Below are 18,712 nucleotides of genomic sequence, written 5' to 3'. Positions count from 1 at the left end.
CGACACGTTTATAACGTTAGAGACTCGTGAAACAACACGAAACGACGTTGACTTCCTAATACGCGCGATCGTTTATGGAAACTACGTCGCCGAGGATAACAACGATCTACGCGTCCGGCATAAAATAGTGATAAAACGATTAAAATTTCATAGCTGACCGTAGAAGCGAAGTATCATCGATAGGCGAGAGCTGTATCGGAAGGGGCTCGAATCGAGATAAAGTTAGTCGAATGGCTCGATTCTCCGATTACGCCGTGGCTGGCACGAAACTTCCGATCGAATCTCGCGTACTCGCCCGGAACAATGAAACACGGTTAACTGCGCTCCTATCGTTCGCGGTATAAACGCAGCTTCGATTAACAACCAACTTACCGATCGTTTCCAATATACAGCCTCATATTTCCAGATTCCCCATCCTCGCATCTCTAGCTTGCAAAATTTTAAAAGCCCTGAAAAATCAACGACTGTTCAACCTGTTTTCGGTTGTCGTATTCCCCCTACAGAAACCAGATTCGACATTCTAAAACTAAAGGGATAACTATCGAGCATCGTAGCGAATGGATGATTCTTCTTTTCGAGGAAAAAGCCAACCTAATCATCGATCAAATAATAATAGTCCAATTGACGAGTTAAGCAATTATAATATTATAATCGTTTGCTACTATGGTAAATATTTGAAGTAATCCCCTTGTCATTTGCATCATTAATCCGCGTTGCACCTTCCACAAATAAATCAAAGACGAAGGTGTGTCATTGTCTAGCGAAACGGCTGTGATTCGTTGTTGATTCAGGAATACGAATTTACACATCTCCACGATATTTAGATTACCAGTGGATCGAATTAGAAGATGTCATAGAAGCAAACACCTGTTCCACGGACTCGTGCTTCCTGGTTTGTCGTAGCTCCCGGGAGGAATCGTTAAAACTGACCGAATTTCACGGTCAGATTACCGACGACGACGACGGTGAACAGAGACGATATTAACGAAGAACGCGTAACAATGTATCATCGAATGCGCTTCTGTATAGTCGCGTCGTCAAAGTGCACGCGTACTTAGGATCGATTTCTGTTTCCCCTCTTGGTCGTTCTGTCCCGTCGTTCTTCGCTTTTGTCCCTTTTTATCCCACTTTCATGAAAATACTCGCGAATTCAGCGTGCACGGGCTGTTGAACAGGGAGAAAAGGTCTCCCCGTCTCTGCTCGGCTTGGTCAGCCTCGTTTCCGACTTCGTGCACGAAAAAGCGCAGGGACCGCGTGGTAATTAAGGTAATTGGAATAATAATGTTTGGCAGAGTACGACGTCACGCGATACCAACACCGATCGTTTCAACATCGACGATTTCTTCTTCTATTCCCTCTGTTGCCCTCAGTTCGCTTCGAAAACTGGTACAAGACCTATTTCTTTTGTTTTCCACCGGCAACCTCATCATATAAAAATCGTGTAGCTTTTATGCCAAAAATTGATTGCTTAATCCGCGTGTATACCGAGAAGCAAGCTAACAACAATCCCTAGATTCTTTGCACGATTCAAAAATCGAAAAATGGTAACCTTCCGATTTCTCCTGCGAAGCATAATCGCGTGCTACCAAACTTTTCTTCGAGCGAAGACAAGCTTGGCTATGTCGAAAACAGAAGGGTCTGCGTTAAGTTTCTCCCAAGTTGTTCCAAAACCGAAAGGTAGTTTACGCTGCAACCCGGTATACACCGGCCAACACGGCAATCTTCTTTCTCTGTCTTTCAATTATTTCAGCGAATTAAACTCGTAAAGCCGATTACAGGTGATTCCCATGGCATTCAACGTGTTAATTGATTTTCAGTCGATAGCCACTGTCACCAGTCTATTAATAGACTTCCGATTGGTGGAATGTTAAAGGTAACCGAATTGCAAACTTTTTCGTGCAACTTCGTTCGAAAGTAAAAGTGATTTTCGTTACATATTCGAAATCCCAATGCTCCGATAGAGGGTTGAACGCATCGCGTGTAGCGATCGAGCCTATGAGCACTGTATGGGCTGCATACATCGATTCTATACGTCTAATTGCCTTAGAAAAACAAAGGCGAATACTATTCTTCCCTGTGAAACTAGGCACAATGTCCCGTATTGCTTCGGTGGTTATAAGTTGTCGCATAAGAGCCGCAAGCTACACCAACTTTACAGCTAAGATTAGATTTTTTTTACAGCTAAGTAGATTTTCTCCGGAAAAATACCTTTAAAAGATTCCTTCGAATGTTTGCACGTCCACCGTTCGTTTTGTCGGTAGTCGGTCCATCCTGGCCGACTCCCACGGTTCATCGTCTCCGTCGTTTCCGCTTCTGTTCCGAGCGAAAGAGACAATAAACGCAACGAGGTGCGTCGATGTGGACCTTCATTCGTTGATGGGATCGCGAAACGTTGTCGAGACTCGGCGAACAGGGTGCCAGGGGGTTAGTAGCGGAAAGGTGGCGAGTGGGTGGCGGTTGCAGGACCGATAGGAGGGGCGGACAGAGAGAGGTCGAAGGGCAAAGGGAAGGAAGAGGAGCCCGTAGGTGGTGGACTCACTGTTGGCAGGGGTTGGAGAAAATGTGGGACGTCGAACTCTCCTCGACTGCCTATCCAGAACCCACCCACCCTCTTTGCTCCGCCGCACGCGGCTCGAGCCACCCTTTGCTCGCAAACATCCCTCTTCGTCCCGTGTTATCCATCGACGAGCGCGTAACTCGCGAGGGATACCGATACCGCCGCTATCTACCATCCTCAACGTATCCTCGCGTCTACGACTATCCTAACCCACATGCTACCCTCTAGCTTTCCAACAACGCACCGAACTTTTTTATCAATTTCTTCGCTGTCGTTTAACGCGTGTCGATTTAGTAATGCAACGCGCAACGACGCGTTCCGCTAGAACACGTGGCAACAGAACGCGTACCGCGATCACTCGTATTCCGAAAGCTGCGTAGAGTAACTTGTAAAATTTTATTCGGTCAAGTAACAGAGTAAATAAATACGTAGAAGCTTTGTAATCTAAGTCGCTGTAAGTTTATTATTTAAGACGAGAAGAGAAATTTGGATTTTCTGAGGCGTCAAAGATGAGCTAACCCCTTAAGAACAACGATCTATCGCGTTAGAAATCTAGACCCTATTTTGCTCGTCCTCGTCGCTTCTTTTGATTACCGAAGCGTCTTCGAGTCGCGTTCCTCGGTCGCAAAGTGCGAGAGAGAGCGCGAGCCGAGGAACGAACGCGCATCGATCGATCGATCGATAAATATCGAATTAACGAAGCGCGTTTTCCCGTGGACGATTTTAACCGAGCTGAAAACGGCAGCTGCTCGATCGGCCGTGCTACATCCGATGCTCTCGTTCGATCTTGATTGGCGAGAGACCGAGTGACGTCACCTCTATGCTTTGACAGACCGATCGAATGATTCGATTAAAATTCTCACAGTCGAACCCCCTCCTTTCTACTCTCCGATCGTACCACGATTCGATAGCGACTGCTTTCGAGATGTCAAGGAACCAACGGACGACGTTCTTACGACGACGTTGTTTTCGTCGCTCGATTCACTCGTGTACATACATATATAGTTACGAGGGCGATTATTTTCAACCGAAAGTTTACGGTTTTGTATTAATATCGCGTAGAACACGATACACTCGCTGCGACTAAAGTTGTTTCAGAAACTACGCTGTCCCGTTTATCGACTAACGGTGAACGCTAAGGGTTAACTTCAACCTATTAATTGCGACCGCCCTATTTACACGGTAACGCAGTTTCAACCTTCACGCACACACGCAATGCTATTATAAAGTTGTTACGTTATCGTGATCTGATTCCTTCTTTTAAAACAAGACCCCTTACGATTCCTTACACCGCTACACATGATAGGTTTTTAGTTTTCTTCAATGTCCCCGTACGGCTCTACTCGCTGCGAGCGTCTCTATTACGAGTGCAAGTCCTCTACGACTCTATCCACCCACCTACCATTGTTTTCGACCTCCCTCCTTTCGATCTATTAAGTCTTCCGTCTGGAAATTTCAGCGTCTAACATTAATCGAAGCGTGGTCGTTTACGTAGGTCTGGGTCACGATTGACCTGGCTTCTCCGTTCGAAGGTTAGCGCGTTGACAGTGGTAGAGTCACCGGTGACCTACACCGCACATTTTAGTTAGCGTTATTATTACTATTCGTTTTCATCGAGTTTAGCACGTCGAGTGCCGTGTCGTGTTCATCACCGCCCACTAATGCCTCGAATCTTATAATCGACTAATTACCGAAAGGAATTATCGAACAGCGTTAGTATTATGTCGACGATACAAAGGTACGAATACGAAAGCTTTAACCGAAACGATCGAAATCCGAATAATCGCGATTGGAAAGGCTGAATGAACAGCGAGGAAAAGTGGAACGTATTCTGTGACATGCATTCGCGAACGACTTCATTGCTGGGCAGAACGAAAGGAAAACGGTACGTTGCACCGAGAGCATGGCAGGGCTTCGTAAGTCAAGTCATCTGAACCCCGTTAGCTTCGTCATCTATTGGTCTTCTAACGTAAGAGCTACTAGACACCAAAGCGGAGCCAAATGGATTTACGTCTCCTTATGCCGAGGATAGAACCGTAAGGTTTCAGCGGCGTGCCATCTCTTTCGCTTTTTCGATCGGTCATTCGCAAATTAATCCGTTTCTCTCACGTTAACTTGCTTATCGGTACACGTGATGCCTACTCATCTTTGCTCCTTCCAAGACACATCCTACCCTCACCTATATTTCTAGCGATTTATAAACGATGTTCTTCTACGATATTCGTTCAACGCGTTAGATAAGTTCCACCGACAGCCACGTGTTCCAAAATGGTACGTAAACAATGTGCATCGGTGGTTCTAAGTCATCCTCGATCCGTAATTCGACCACGTGCTATCTTTTTCATTCATTTACTTTAGTACGTTAAGTTTTATTTTACGACGAGCACGTAACTCCGTTAATTTCGCTTCTTTTATCGAACTTTCTCTCCCCATGTGCGCGACACCGATACATACCGATTTTTATTAAAAACTGCATTCCTTTTGTATGTCGCAACTTATTTGTTGCGAATTTTAAAACCTGATCGTTCGTTCTCGTACTTCTACTTTTACGAGCACGATGAAATATGCACGCTCGTTATAAAATGCAAGTCGAAACAAAGGAAATATTCTGATAGATTTCTCGGATCTAACGAAATGTTAAAAAAACTTCAATCTCCATTTTCCCCTCGTCGAAAACATTCGATGTACAAAGAATTTCACGATCACGAATATTTGAACCAATATTTTCGCCGCTATTCTCTGCCGTTACCAACTTTTCTGATTATCTGTTGAAAGTTCGAGCGTAAATGTCCGCGACTTGATCGCAAGATTAATGAATATCGTCGCGATACGTCAACGATTTTGTCGTGTTAAGCAAAAAAGCTCGATGCAATTTTCGCGTTCGAGTTTCTCGTCCCGGATTTATGACTCTGGGATAACGTTCGAAGACGCATCGTCTTATTTCTCGTAATAAAAACCCGACAAGTAACTGGACACCCGTTACGTTCCCCGTGTCTTTCCTACGAGAAAATATCATTCCCAGAAGGGAACGTCGCCGCTGGAAATCCTCGAGTTTACTGACCTCGCAAGACGTTTCCATCGTGACCGTATCAGGAATCACTGGACGTTTGCCGATTTCCGAAAAATCGATCTTTAAACCGTTCAACTGTTTCTTACGAGGAATTAGATATAATTATTAAAAATCGTAGTAAAATGTTTTACGCGTTTATCGATATAGGCGTATCAAATTGTCCCACGGTGGAATATAGTTGTACATGTTTTGATTTCATCGAATGAACATGCTGTAATTGTAAATGCTTCTTTCTAACCACGTGTTCGTTTGGCAAGCCTATTGAATTCGTACGGAGTCACGATCCGTTGCAACACCCGCCCTCTAATCACGGGGATGTTTTCGCTCGTTGTGCCGCGAAAATAAAGAAAAAACCTAATTCCCGTCGTAACGAGACAAGATAGAAGATCTATCGATCGTCACGCCGTTAATATTACCACGTGTTGTATCCTCGCACGCTACATCGCCACGCGGCAGTTTACCACGCGGATCGACGACGCAAGAAAAGCAGCTAGTTGGAGTAATAGCGAAGCAAGGAATGGAGAAGATATTTTCTGAGTAGAAGCGATTTAGCACTTTTGAAAGAAACGTTGCAGCGAGGAAAGTACAGTGCAAGGCAAAATTACTTTTATAATTGTACGCAAACCGTAAATACGCAGAGAGTGGAATGATTGTACGTAAAAGTTGGTGGTAATTACCGCGTTCGTCTGTTCGATATTGGCCGCTTTTTCGGTTGAGCATTTTTGTTTTTCGTTATTCATAAATTGTAATAACAAGAGAAAGAAAGAAGCAATGACACGATTCGAAGCGAAAGGAAGAAAGAAAAGAAGGAAAAAGGAAAATCCCGGTAGAAAAACAAAGAAAAGTATACATATAAAGGGATAGAACGGGAGTGGAAGAGAGAGAAGAGTATCGGGCGCGGGCGCGAGAGAGAGAAACGGGGTTGTAAGGGGTAGAAGAAGAGAGAAAGAGAAGGGGGTAAGAAGGAGAGGGAAACGAGGGAAAGAGAAAGAGAGGTGGCACGCGCAATGCGGGTATTGATTCACGGCGGCAGCCGGCAACCAGCCTGAAACACACGACCGAGTCGACTCGACTCCATGACTCTGACTCCGACTCCGACTCCGACACCGACTCCGACTCCGACTCGATTCACCACGGTGACACACCACCGGTAAACGGGAAGGGGCTCTGTGTGCGTGTGTGTGTGTGTGTGTGTGTGTGTGTGGGTCGAGGGAACGGCTCGACTACGCCTGGCTACCGATCGGTTCAACGCCGAAATCGTACCTTTCGACATCCTCGAATCTGCTTGCGGTTTGCCGCCACATTTTCTTCGCTAAATCGAGCTTCGGCTACCGATCGACCACCGACGGGACGCCACGTACTTTCGTCTTATCAATTCAATGTTTGTAGAGAACATTTTCTTAAGGATACGTTCATTCGATCGCGACCTACTTCGTCAACTATGTTTCTGGATCGTTCCAATCTGTCTCGTTTTCCGTCTTTTATGGATTCTTTTTTCGGCGATTACGATCATGTTCTTTCGACACTTCAACAGTCTCGTGTCAACGTTTCGGCGGCCGCTGTCCCGTAATTACGACATCTTCGCGTTTCACGCTCTTACTTTTACCTGCTCCTTCGGATATGGGATGTTAATTAATAGCCCTTGGTTGGGTAAGTCGGAGAATGTAAAATGACAAGAATTCGATTCTACGAGAATTGAATTTTCGGAAGGTTAACAAACGAAATAATCAGGTAGCAAAAGGTAGACATGTATGAAGCACGGGAATCCAGAATAATTTAAAGATATTCCAACAGGTATAAAGAACGGTTTTTACCGTCAATGCGAGGTTTGTTATAAATTGTTATTAACGGAACCCCGAGTGAACGTTTTGGAATGTTCGATTTATTACGCGATTATTAAAGGGACACAGATATTTCGAAACGAAAGCAACAAAGGAATTGTTGGTTGATCTTTTCGGTGGCTTCTTCGAACGATTTGCAACTCATCTTTTATACGTGCATGTCTATAATCGTGACCGGGAATATTAAGAAGCAAAAATAACGAATAGGACTAGAGTTAAGCATCGTTATCAGAATTGTATACGTATCGTCCGATAGGTATCGTCTGGCAGTGAAAGGGTTAAAGAACGAAAGGTAAAAATCGTGAGAATCGAAGCGGAGAAACGACGTCGCGAAATCGACGACGTCTGTGACCGTCTTAATGACAAAGGTCGAGAACCTTGGCGATTTCGTTCGCGATAGCGCAGACCTAGTTCCACGTAACGTCGATTCCTTTTATTGATTCTATTTTTACAGGGTTAGAGCAGTCACCTTCGAGACGATCGCAACGACAGCTGTCGCACGGTCAATCGCGATTGAACGACGTTAAAGAACAGAAAACGACATAATAAACATCGTATCGGTATTCGATCAAATAGAAACGTACGCGACACATTTAACTCTCGAAGCGATTCGAATCTCCCGATTCATTTTTATGTTAATATCGAGAAGCTATCGATATTACAATTAATTTGGAAGGGTATATAAAAATATTTGACCGTTTGTATAATTAAAAATCAAATCCAAATTTAGCGATCGCTACCAAGGCGGTCCGTGTTAAAAATATGAAGGAAGGGCTGAACGATCGAAGATTAATCGATAAGGGAAAAAGCATGAAAAGAGGCAGGCGAGAAATACAAACACCTCGCTGAATTAGAGCTTAATTCAGCCGCAGTAGAGAACACCCTGTAGTAGTCGGACGCAACCTTCCACTGTCGCCATCTCTAACCGTATCGGATGAGTTAAGCTTTCTTATAATACCTCGATTACTCGACGTTGGTAACATAATTATCACGGAAAAGCATTACTGTCGGTTTTAAGCTTTATCATACACTCGTCGTCTTTCACCCTTTCTCTATTTATCCCTCTCGATCACCTTTCATTTTGATACGTTATTAATCGTTGATAAGTACGATATTCGTTCGTACTGACTCGATAAATAAAGGAACAGTTTTCTACGTAGGTTTCATTTATGACCGTAGAAGATAAGCCATAACCCACGCTGCCGGTTGATAAACATCATACAGGAAACCTTACTGAGTCTATATGGGTAACGTTCTGTATTACCGACAGTTGCAGTGTACCGGAAACCGATAAAGAAGTATACCGGAAACTGGCGAAATTCAACCCCTTCGTCCGTCGACACACGATGTTATCGATACTAGATAGACTCGCACCGGCCATAAATAAATAAGATTTTCTTGCTTCTATCAAAATTATTTGAGCTTTTGCATCGATCCAATACATTATCATAAATAACGCGTCGGAAAGAAGTTGAGAAAATGATGATGAGAGAAGAAGACTCACATGATATCGCCGAGTTTAATGCGAGTATGGACGAGGGCGCAACTCTTGTGGTCGCTGGTGGTAACCGCCCTGCGCCTTCTGGCGGCGTATCTCTGTATATCCGGTGGTATCGCAGCATCGTTCGAGTTTCCGGAGGCAGCTTGTCCGCCATATCCTGCGAGGCCCGCACCTCCACGCACCAGCGGGCTACTGCCACGCCGACGCGTCGACATGTGCCGGCCTCCCACGCCGCCCAACATCCTGCAATCCAACAAATTTATCCTTCGTTAATAACAATTATTCTCCTCGAAACCTGCTTAAAATTCTATAATCGAAGCACCTTCCCTCGAAAGATATTAAATTCCTGATACGCTTCTTCGACGACCCGGTCAACGCGCCAGCTTTCACATTTTCTACTACAGAAATTTGTTATTTTTATGCGTAAAACATGTACATTTATTCCGGAAAAAATTACATTCGAACCCGAACAAATTATCGCGTTAAGAAACTACTTCTGCGGAGTTTATAATTGTCCGATGTAAATGCTTCGGACAGTTACAAGACTGTTGGTCTCGCTTCGGATGAAGGTTCTCTTCCGAGGGAAAATTGGTACATCTGATTAAGCAGGACACGTAGCCAACTAAGGAGATTAGAAAGAAATTAAATAAGACCGTTTTCCACTTTAATTAGGTTAAGTTGATTGTCCTAATCTGAGAGGATCGTGAACCTGACAAGTCACGCGATCCAGTTTTTCTAACTTTTTAAGTATCTTTAACTTACTAAATTCATCCCGTTAAACTTATCACTCCTATAAATAATCCCTCGTTTGTGCTTCTAACGTCAATATCAGGCAATCACCGATGCTAATGTATCTGCTGTTCCTATTAAGAGTTCAATATCCTCCCTCGTTTCCATTTATACTGTCCCTCGTACTACAGTTCCTTTAATTTAGTTTAAACGTAAACCATGTTGGTAGTACCGTCCACAAGCTGTGTCGAAACGTTCCAACGTACTCATCGTTCAAACCAATTAAATTAACTGGAAATTAGTAAAATATTATTATATATTACGAGTGCTTCTCCGACTACCCTTTTACTCTTTTCTGGTTCTTTGAAATTATTCCATGAACAGTATGATGGTCATTTTGCCCCACAGTGTCGACAAAAAGTTAAAAATACATTCTGAAATTTACAAATATTTAAATAGCTATAAAAATTACCGGGTCCTTTATACTAGTTCCGGATTAAATTGTAAATGTCAAGCACCGCGAAGAAATAAAAGAAAAGCACGAATGGCCTGCACAACACGTAGCATTAACGGGGAAAGGAAAAGAAAAGAACAAAGAAACATTTCATCGAATGCTTATTTCTCCTTGTTTTAATAATCACGATGAACCGTAATGGGCTAGAAAGCGCTTTCGAACGAAAGAAATGAATAATCACGTAGAAAAGTTTGCTTATCGGGTTCTCGTGAATCAGCCGCCTCGTGCCAGTCATTATCGAAAGTGATTAAGCTCCGTATGTAGTCAGACAGCGGCCTACTATTCTAAGTGGTTTAACTTGTTGGTTGCTCGAGCCAAATGGTTCGCAATTCGCGTAACGCTATTATAATTTTACGATATCGTAAAATTTTACAAACAATATGTTTATTTCGATGGTTTTTAATGAGACGGTTTCGTTGATGCGTGAATCGATCTAAAACCTAAGTTAGGCCTAACGAGAGTTAAAAATACGAACGGTCTAAATATCAGCCACGCAAAGCGGTAAAAATTATTGAAACCGATGCGATGCAAAGATACGGGAAGATTCATGGAAGCGTTCGTGTCAAGTCTATTTTTCGTTCCGTAAATGTTAGTCACACCGATTATCGCGATACCTCTTGTGGATAATTACAATATACGAAGGAAAGAGAAGGAGAGGATTAAAGAAAAATAGAAAGAGTCAGCGACATCCATAAATTTCATTCTGGTCCTGTGTCGCCACGCAACCCCTTGTTATCCTTATGTATTTTTTCCCTCGAGTCTTCTCTAAAGTGTGTTCTATTTATTCCAGCAGCTCGCTTTCTTTATACAGCCTGGTCCCTAGCCATTTGTCCTTATTACGTTTCACCACGGACCCGTTCGTGTCTTTTCTCTGTTTTCTTGCTCGAAAACGAAGTACCACCGCGAAACAAACAACAAAATGATTCATAAACGCGCGACGACGCTTCAGGGTGATAAATCTAAGCGCGCAAAAACATCCGTAAAGAGAACGCGTATGGATGTAATTAAACATCTAATTGTTCTCGCTTAGTCCCGCGATCTTCTAATTGCGCTTGGATTCGAATGGTACACCAAGCTCTCGTTTTATTGCCACGAAGACAAACGGACTACGGGAACGGAAAGTTGTTGGAATCATGGGGATCCGCGCGCGAACCAACGAACGAGTCGTTCAGGATTTATTTGTCGTTTCCGAACGATGGAAAGAGAAAATTATTCTTCCAAACTCGACTTCCAAATTGCTCGTTTTCCATCGTCGTTCCTCGGTTTATCGTTCGCGGCATTTTTATTATCCATCGCTCCTCTCGAAATCGATATCGTAGCAGTTTTTTAATTAACTCAGCTCCGAAAGTTCCGACGTTTGTTTGAAAATTATGTGCGAGTGTTGGAGGTAAACGATAACCAAGGATCCACGGCTGCGCGCATCCGGCAGCTTTGAAATCTCGTTAGGAGTTTCTTCGATTTCCGGTATAAGTAAACTGTACCACGGGGATTTGTATCGCTACGCGTCTTGTTCCGATATTATCCGATATGATTTAACGCGGCCACCGATGTAATATAGCGAACGCGATGCAAATCGAATCAAAGCAAGTTTCGCCTGGAATATCGAAACTCGGAATAGTCGAACGAGCTAATAATCTCCTCAAATATAATTTCGATTCGTCTAATATTACTACGAAATTCGAAACTTTGACACAATCTAAAAGCTTCAAAAGCTAATTTGAAATTCTTCGAAATATTATTTCCATACTCCGAAATATTATTTCTGAATGTTTTGACAAATTTGATGCATCGTGTATCGTCTTAACGGGATCGAACTTTAATAAAATGCAAAATAAATTAAGTTAAACGACACGGAAGACAATACGTTGAATAGGTTCAGCTCGAACAACGTCCTTCGCGTAGAAAACAATGACGTGATTTTCGATTCAGTTCGACTGGCAGCTAGCAGATTGAATCGTGGCGTGGAATATTCATCGACGATGATTTCCGCGCTAACACACCGCACTCCAGTTATTTGCACGAACGAATTAATATCTGACCGTTTCATCACCCGAGTAACATGAATTCCAATCTGTTACACGCGTAACTAACTTATGCGCGACCACTTATCCGAAAAGTAACAGTCGTGAAATCCTCACCGCAATCGAGGATAACCGTTTAATCCAATCTTTTTCATTAGCGCCAACCGCTAAATGGTTCGTTTAACTTCAACGTCGATCAACCTATCGTTCCTTGCTAATTGTAGGGTGAAAATCAGTACAGATATCGATACACGTTTTTCGGTATCGAATGACTTAGAAACGTAACATTTTTTACGGATTATGTGCACTTGATACCACCCCGATTTAACCCCTTGCACTATTTTGACGAGTCTGACTCGTGACGCACTCGTACCTCGGTCGTGATCAATTTTGCTCAAATTTTTAATACGCTTCAATTTATAGTTCAAGTCCAATTATAATTTGCATAGTCAACAATTGAATAATAACACATTGAAGTAACGTTTCAATTTTTTTGTATATTTTAATATTAATAGCTTAACTGCGCAGTTCTGTCTGACGCACTTGACAAATAAGTCATAGTGCAAGGGGTTAATAGTGTCTTCTGAAGTATCATTGTGACGAATTTGTGGATAAATTATAACTTACAGATGGAAAAGCAAACGCTGTAAGTAAGTATAGGTCCAAAAGGGACACCCTGTACATTTGGTATTCTCATCATCCCCACTACGCCGATTCGTTCCCGGTGCTCGAAATTTTAGGATAGCAACCTGTTGCTAGGCACCCCTGGGAACTCTTATCCCACCACCTCGTTACCCGGCAACCCCTGTTTCCCCCTCTCTATCTCCATCGCGCTCCACGCCGACTACCCTCCTCTGACGCGCACGGAATAACTAAAAGGATCCCTCGCTGCTTCTTTCTTCGATCGTCCACATCCGACTCTGCTCTCCCTTTCTGTCGCACGCGTCGTGAACCCTTTAGGACTTCCCGTGTAAATTCGTTTCCTCCTCGAGCACAGTGCCCCGCAGGAGAAAGTGAACAAACAAAGACAGATAATTTAATGAGAGGTTATTGTTCAAAAATCGATACGTTCACGGATTAGGAGCATCGTATCTTCCTTTTCGATTTCAAATTTTCAAGTTAAAAGCGTAATGACGTATAATTATCCGAGGTAGCAAATGAAACGTTGATTGTAATTCTCTATCTCTTAAAGATAAAAGTAACTTTTTATAGGAAATACTGCTGCTCCTCGTAATGATTTTTTTTCTCACGAGTCGTTATTGAGACCTTCCTCGTCCACGCCTCTTCCTATTCGTTCACCGAGAAGTCACTCGACTTCTCCTTTTGCTTTCCGTCGACTTTTTTTCGTGCTGGAAATCTTTATTTCCTCCCCTGGCGAGTTCGAACCTTACCTTCCCATTTCTTGCCGCGCCAAAAGGATATATCTTCTCTTCGGCTGGTGTGTATGCCAGCCGTGGGAAATCTAATAACGAATCGGAGGGGATCGACCGACTCGCCGTGAAATTAGTTCCTCGCGTAAAACGCTGCCGAGGGAGCGGGAAATCGGACCAGAAAAATCCCTTCGAGGGTTCTGTGATAACGGTACATAAGAGGAACTCGGGAGGGAAAGGAATGACAACGCAAACATACCACCGGTCTCCGCTGAATCCGAAATTTCTCCCTATTTGAGGATCCATCGCGATCCAAATATTGTCCCAACAGTTCTTCCCCGCCTTCTGATCGTATTAGAACCGAGCAAATCTGGATTCGAGTTAGCTCCTCGATCGTGACGAGGATTTTTATCCGCGTACGGCATGCACACGGGTCACAAGTCACAGGAATAAAGAGTTATGCGTGCAATTTATAACGCGTCTGTCTAATGCTTCGAGTACTTGTACGTGACCGTAAATTACGTTTTAATTTAAATCGATTTTTACAAGTTTCGGAGCTACCTGTATATTCTATACATTTCGAGTCTAATTATACGGATACGTCCACGTCGAGCCCTATATTCGTTGAACTTGTTTGAACAGTGTCCGTAACTATAATGGCAAAGTTTGACCCAACGCGAAATAGAACTCGTGCGTGTTGGTTAAGTGGAAAGTTTTGGTCAAGAATGACCGAATATCAACCCAGGTGACTGTCAGTCTATTCCGAGTAAAGTATCGTTACATTTTTTAAGGTTCAGCGAGAGTGGCGCTTTCGACGAAGAAAAATGGTCCCTGTTAAAGAAGTAAAGCGATGCGACGCGTCGCGTGACGTAGATCGTTATCAAGACAAATAGCGATATGTTCCGACGCGAGACATTTTCTTTCCTTCGCGTTGGGTATTCAACAAATTTTACTACTACCCCCTACGTACACTACTATTCATAAGTATCCGGACACCAGCGAAATATGCATTCGCGTTGCATGAAAGTTATTCAAGTATCTGCAGCAGTAACTAAAATCGATTTTTTTCTGCGAAGGTCAGAATACTGGAACGTTTTTCGATTGATAATTCTCGTTTGGAACTCGTATCTCTATGAAAAAGAAGCTGCAGACGAACTAAAGCGAAACTGTCGAGTGCGTAGCGTTACCTCCATTCTTATCTCCATTGAGGGAACCTAAACATCTACCAACAATTTACAAACGCTTGAAACATATCGAAGAACCCTCTGAATACGTTCTGCACCATAGAAATGAAACACAGTAGAAATTAAAATTTTTTTTAGAATCGAAAGCGTTTCATTAGATTCACAAATTTGGACTTTGTACTTTTGGACATGAATTTTACTTTCACACTTTCATTGTATAATTTGTACTTAAAAATTAATTCTATTACGTTGTGACACCTCGAAAAAGATAATAATTATTACAAATGATATGATAACCCTAAATACCTTTCGTACAAAGTTCAACAATGTTTTATGTAACGAAACCAAGTGTCCGGATACTTATGGACGGTAGTGTACGTATTGTTTAAAAGGAGAATAAGTTACAGTTGCTGCTGTTTTGTGGAAAAAACTTGAAACGTCTCGTGTAGCTCTCGAGCAACCGAATCCACATGTTCTCATTACGATGATTAAATCTGTTGGTTGTATCGCTAAATATACACGGAGTACAGCGCATTTTCAGGGCATAAAAACAAAAAGCTATCCTCTTTTCAAGTTGCAGCCAGTTTTGTGTTTCAGTACCATTTACTTATCTTTAAAGAAAATAGGTAAAATGACCATCTGCAGCTTGATTACAAGTTTTCTTCTGCTGCAAGCAGAAAATTACGGGAAGCAAGTGCTTGGAACTTTCCTCGCACGTCATGTATTATATTTCTATATTTAAAACAAAGTTTAAATTCGGAGGAAATTGCACCGTTTCTTCCGCAAATTTATTCTTCTTTTCCCTCAACAAAAAACCCCATTATGTCAACTTGATATACGTGTCAGCTCGTTTTATAAGTAATATCATTTTCACGAATTACCGTGATGCGTTAAAAAGAATTAATATATTCTCATTATCTGCCAGGACTATTTAATTTCTTCCTAGAAAACTGTTTGTTTCAATTTCGAAGAAAACATTCGAAATTGGCTGCCGCCCTTCTTTTATTATTCTTTTCCAGAAATATTATAAATTTTTCTAGCAGGAATCGCAGCCTCGATCGATTTCTAGAATTCCAACGATACACGGGACCATAAATACGTTTTATCGGCATAATTATCTAAACAGTTAAGGCGAACAAAGTTGAAATAAAATTGCGCACAATTTTACACTTAACCATCCTTGACCGACTAAATTGTAATTGCGGTAAAAATTGAGACCCGACTGTGCCAAATGTACGGTCCACGTTGCGTTCAAATAATTGAAACGTTGAGAAATTTATTAAGCAAAATAAACGACATTCGATACTTTCGCGAAATCTGAACGAATATAATATGTCCTCGAAGTAAAATACGACTCGGAGATAAACGACGATGAATTTACCGAAGCATATTAGTACAAAGATTCTAGCTTTGTCTTATCTATCCATCTCGCTTCTCTTCCAGCTTTCCGCTCGCTTCCCTCGCTAGTAGGATTTAATTTTCCTCCTCTCCTGATCGTCAACCTCATTGACTATTAATGGCTAGAGAGGAAAATCTTCTGGCCGAGAATCCCGAAGGATCCGTTCATTTACCATCCTCCTGCATCCGACACCTGCAGAATAAACCTACCTATAGATTGGCGGGAACACAAAGCTCGACGTACACCATTACGCTCAGTACGGGCCATGAAACGTTCAACGGTAAGTCCATCTTAACCGTCACTCATCTCTTTACCTTTGTAGTATAATTGAGTTCTATACATTTCGGTCGAATCTTTATGCGACAATCGACGAGTTCCTGCTCCTGACAACGAAATTACGAGTATTCAACGTCGTTTATCGAAAATGTAACGCTCAAGTTGCCGTTAAATATCGGTGAAAATTTATGGATTTTTCAGTTACTACCAGAAGCGCCACTCGATTCGATGAATTCGCAAATTCTCCATCGATTTCGCTTCGAAATTATTTATCATTTACCGCGAAGCGAACGAAAAATGATCACGAATGCGGCAAATCAACGATCGACTCGAGTGGCGCTTACTTTCGGATACCGATAAAACGTTAAATTAGTTTAGTTTAGTTCTACGTTTGATCCCAGCTTTTTACTGTCGCTTCGAGCACATAAATCCTGAATGGATTAAAAAAGTGGTTGAATGTTATCAAGGGAACGCGATACAGCGAGAGCACGCGTGTCAGTCAACCGAACAACGAAGCGTGCCAAGCCAGGCCAAACTCGAGTGCTACGGTCAACAACAATGAAAGGATTTCCGCAGGGTAAAAACGAGAAGTGAATAGCTAGAGAATGAAAGTGGACGAAGGGGAAACTTCCTGTTTTCTCGATCGATCGAAGGTGTCTTATCTGGTTAAGCTGGTCGCGTTCGACGCACGGGACTATGGGAGAACGAAATTAAGCGTCTCACCTCGGTCGTGATCCCTTTTTTTTCTTACGAATAACATTTTCTTTCCCCTTCGACGATCGATCTTATCAACCGACCGATCCTTCCCCCTTTTTCTCATCCGCTCGTGCGTGAAATTTCATTCCGATAGGTGACTCGGAGATTTACTTTACGAGAAGCGCAAGTTGAAAGTTTGAAGTTGTAGAGTTCAGGAACGAACTACGATTATTAGTATCTATAGGGAAACAATGCGAGAGGAGAATTGACGAAGAGTGAAATTGCTAAGTTTCAATTTCGCTGATCTCGCGTCGAATCGAATAGTACGATATCGAATCGCGTGGAAATTTAGTCGCATGAAATTCAACGCGTGGGACACAGTCACATCAAATTCGATCGTGTCTAGCTACGTCGCGTCGAATGAAGTTACGTACAGTTGAATTTTGTCGTTTCGACAAAACAAGAATTGCTTCAAAGTCTGTCATATTTCATTTATATTTTTACATCCTTTCTTCGTCGAACAAGAACTTTGGGAATTATTTTTCGGTGTTTTCAAATGATCAGAGAAATAACAGCGGCGAAAGCGCGTTTACTCTACCGCTTCTGCAGCGATAACTGAAAACCCTGTCGTCCTTCCGTGGCTTTGCCAGAACGAGTTGCTCGATTTCAGAGTAACCGAAGTAAGGGGGTGTTATTTTAAACGAGAAAGGCTGGTTAAAAATACCTCGTTACCCTTAACTTAACCCTTAATTCCCGACGAAGCGGCTCGAACTACGTTCATAAAGGCTTCTTTGACAAAATGAAACACGGAGGAGGAGAGCTTAATTCAGTTGAAGTCGCTCAGCTTTTCTGTCATATAATACCTATCGGGAAACCTACGTACTCGTTACGTACACGAACGATCATGATTTTCTTTGTTCGCAATTACTCGAAAGTAAGCGTAAACGAGAAAATCTTCCCTTGCTTTAACAACGTAATCTCTTATTTCTTATTTCTTCTTGCACAATCTACGATCGATATTTAATCCCCCGAGAGCGATAAAACGATGCTCAGGTACTGTGCTAAAATATAATTATTCGAAGAGAAAGAATTTGTTTTATACGAACGAAGTTCGCACAGATTTTTAATAATTTCACTACCGTTTTGTACCGGTTGTGAAAAATTTCACGTCTGTAGCACGATTCAAGATCGACCATCCTCTACCATTGTCCTTTCTGGTATCTGACTGAAAGCTGCGTCGAGGCTTTTATTGTTCCGCACTGAGCCGTGTTTTATAGTTTTCATAAAACTGTTGGACGCCGTTTATGATTTTCCTCGTGAAAAGCCTCATCGACGAAACTACTCTTCGCTCGTATCGATCAAATATTTCGATGTTTAATTCGTCGATGCACCGTGCATCTCTGCCAGTTCAACGAAAAAGAGCTGGAATTCCGAAGAATCGAACAATGCACATTCGAATATTCCTTTTATACCGTACACCTTTTCTACGTCGTACCGTAAAGCAACATGAGAATGTCCTTTTTTACGATCGTTTCAATAATAAAAAGCATCTTG

The 18,712-nt window shown here is 42.3% G+C and overlaps 1 protein-coding gene across 18 annotated transcripts in view; it reads right to left on the bottom strand.

Annotated features, from left to right (window-relative positions):
• Positions 1-18,712, bottom strand: part of cac (calcium voltage-gated channel subunit cacophony) — a 106,504-nt gene that overhangs the window by 67,816 nt on the left and 19,976 nt on the right. For all 18 annotated transcript variants that reach the window (XM_076530418.1, XM_076530419.1, XM_076530420.1 and 15 more), the window contains exon 2: positions 8,973-9,212. In XM_076530418.1, the coding sequence (XP_076386533.1) occupies positions 8,973-9,211 (239 nt within the window). In that variant the 5' untranslated portion in view covers position 9,212. The remainder of the gene's footprint in view (positions 1-8,972; positions 9,213-18,712) is intronic.

This window comes from Megachile rotundata, chromosome 4, assembly GCF_050947335.1.
Source record: "Megachile rotundata isolate GNS110a chromosome 4, iyMegRotu1, whole genome shotgun sequence".
In the NCBI taxonomy this organism is placed as follows: Eukaryota; Metazoa; Arthropoda; class Insecta; order Hymenoptera; family Megachilidae; genus Megachile; species Megachile rotundata.
The sequence above is the reverse complement of the archived record's forward strand: the minus strand, read 5'-3'. Positions and strand labels throughout refer to the sequence as shown.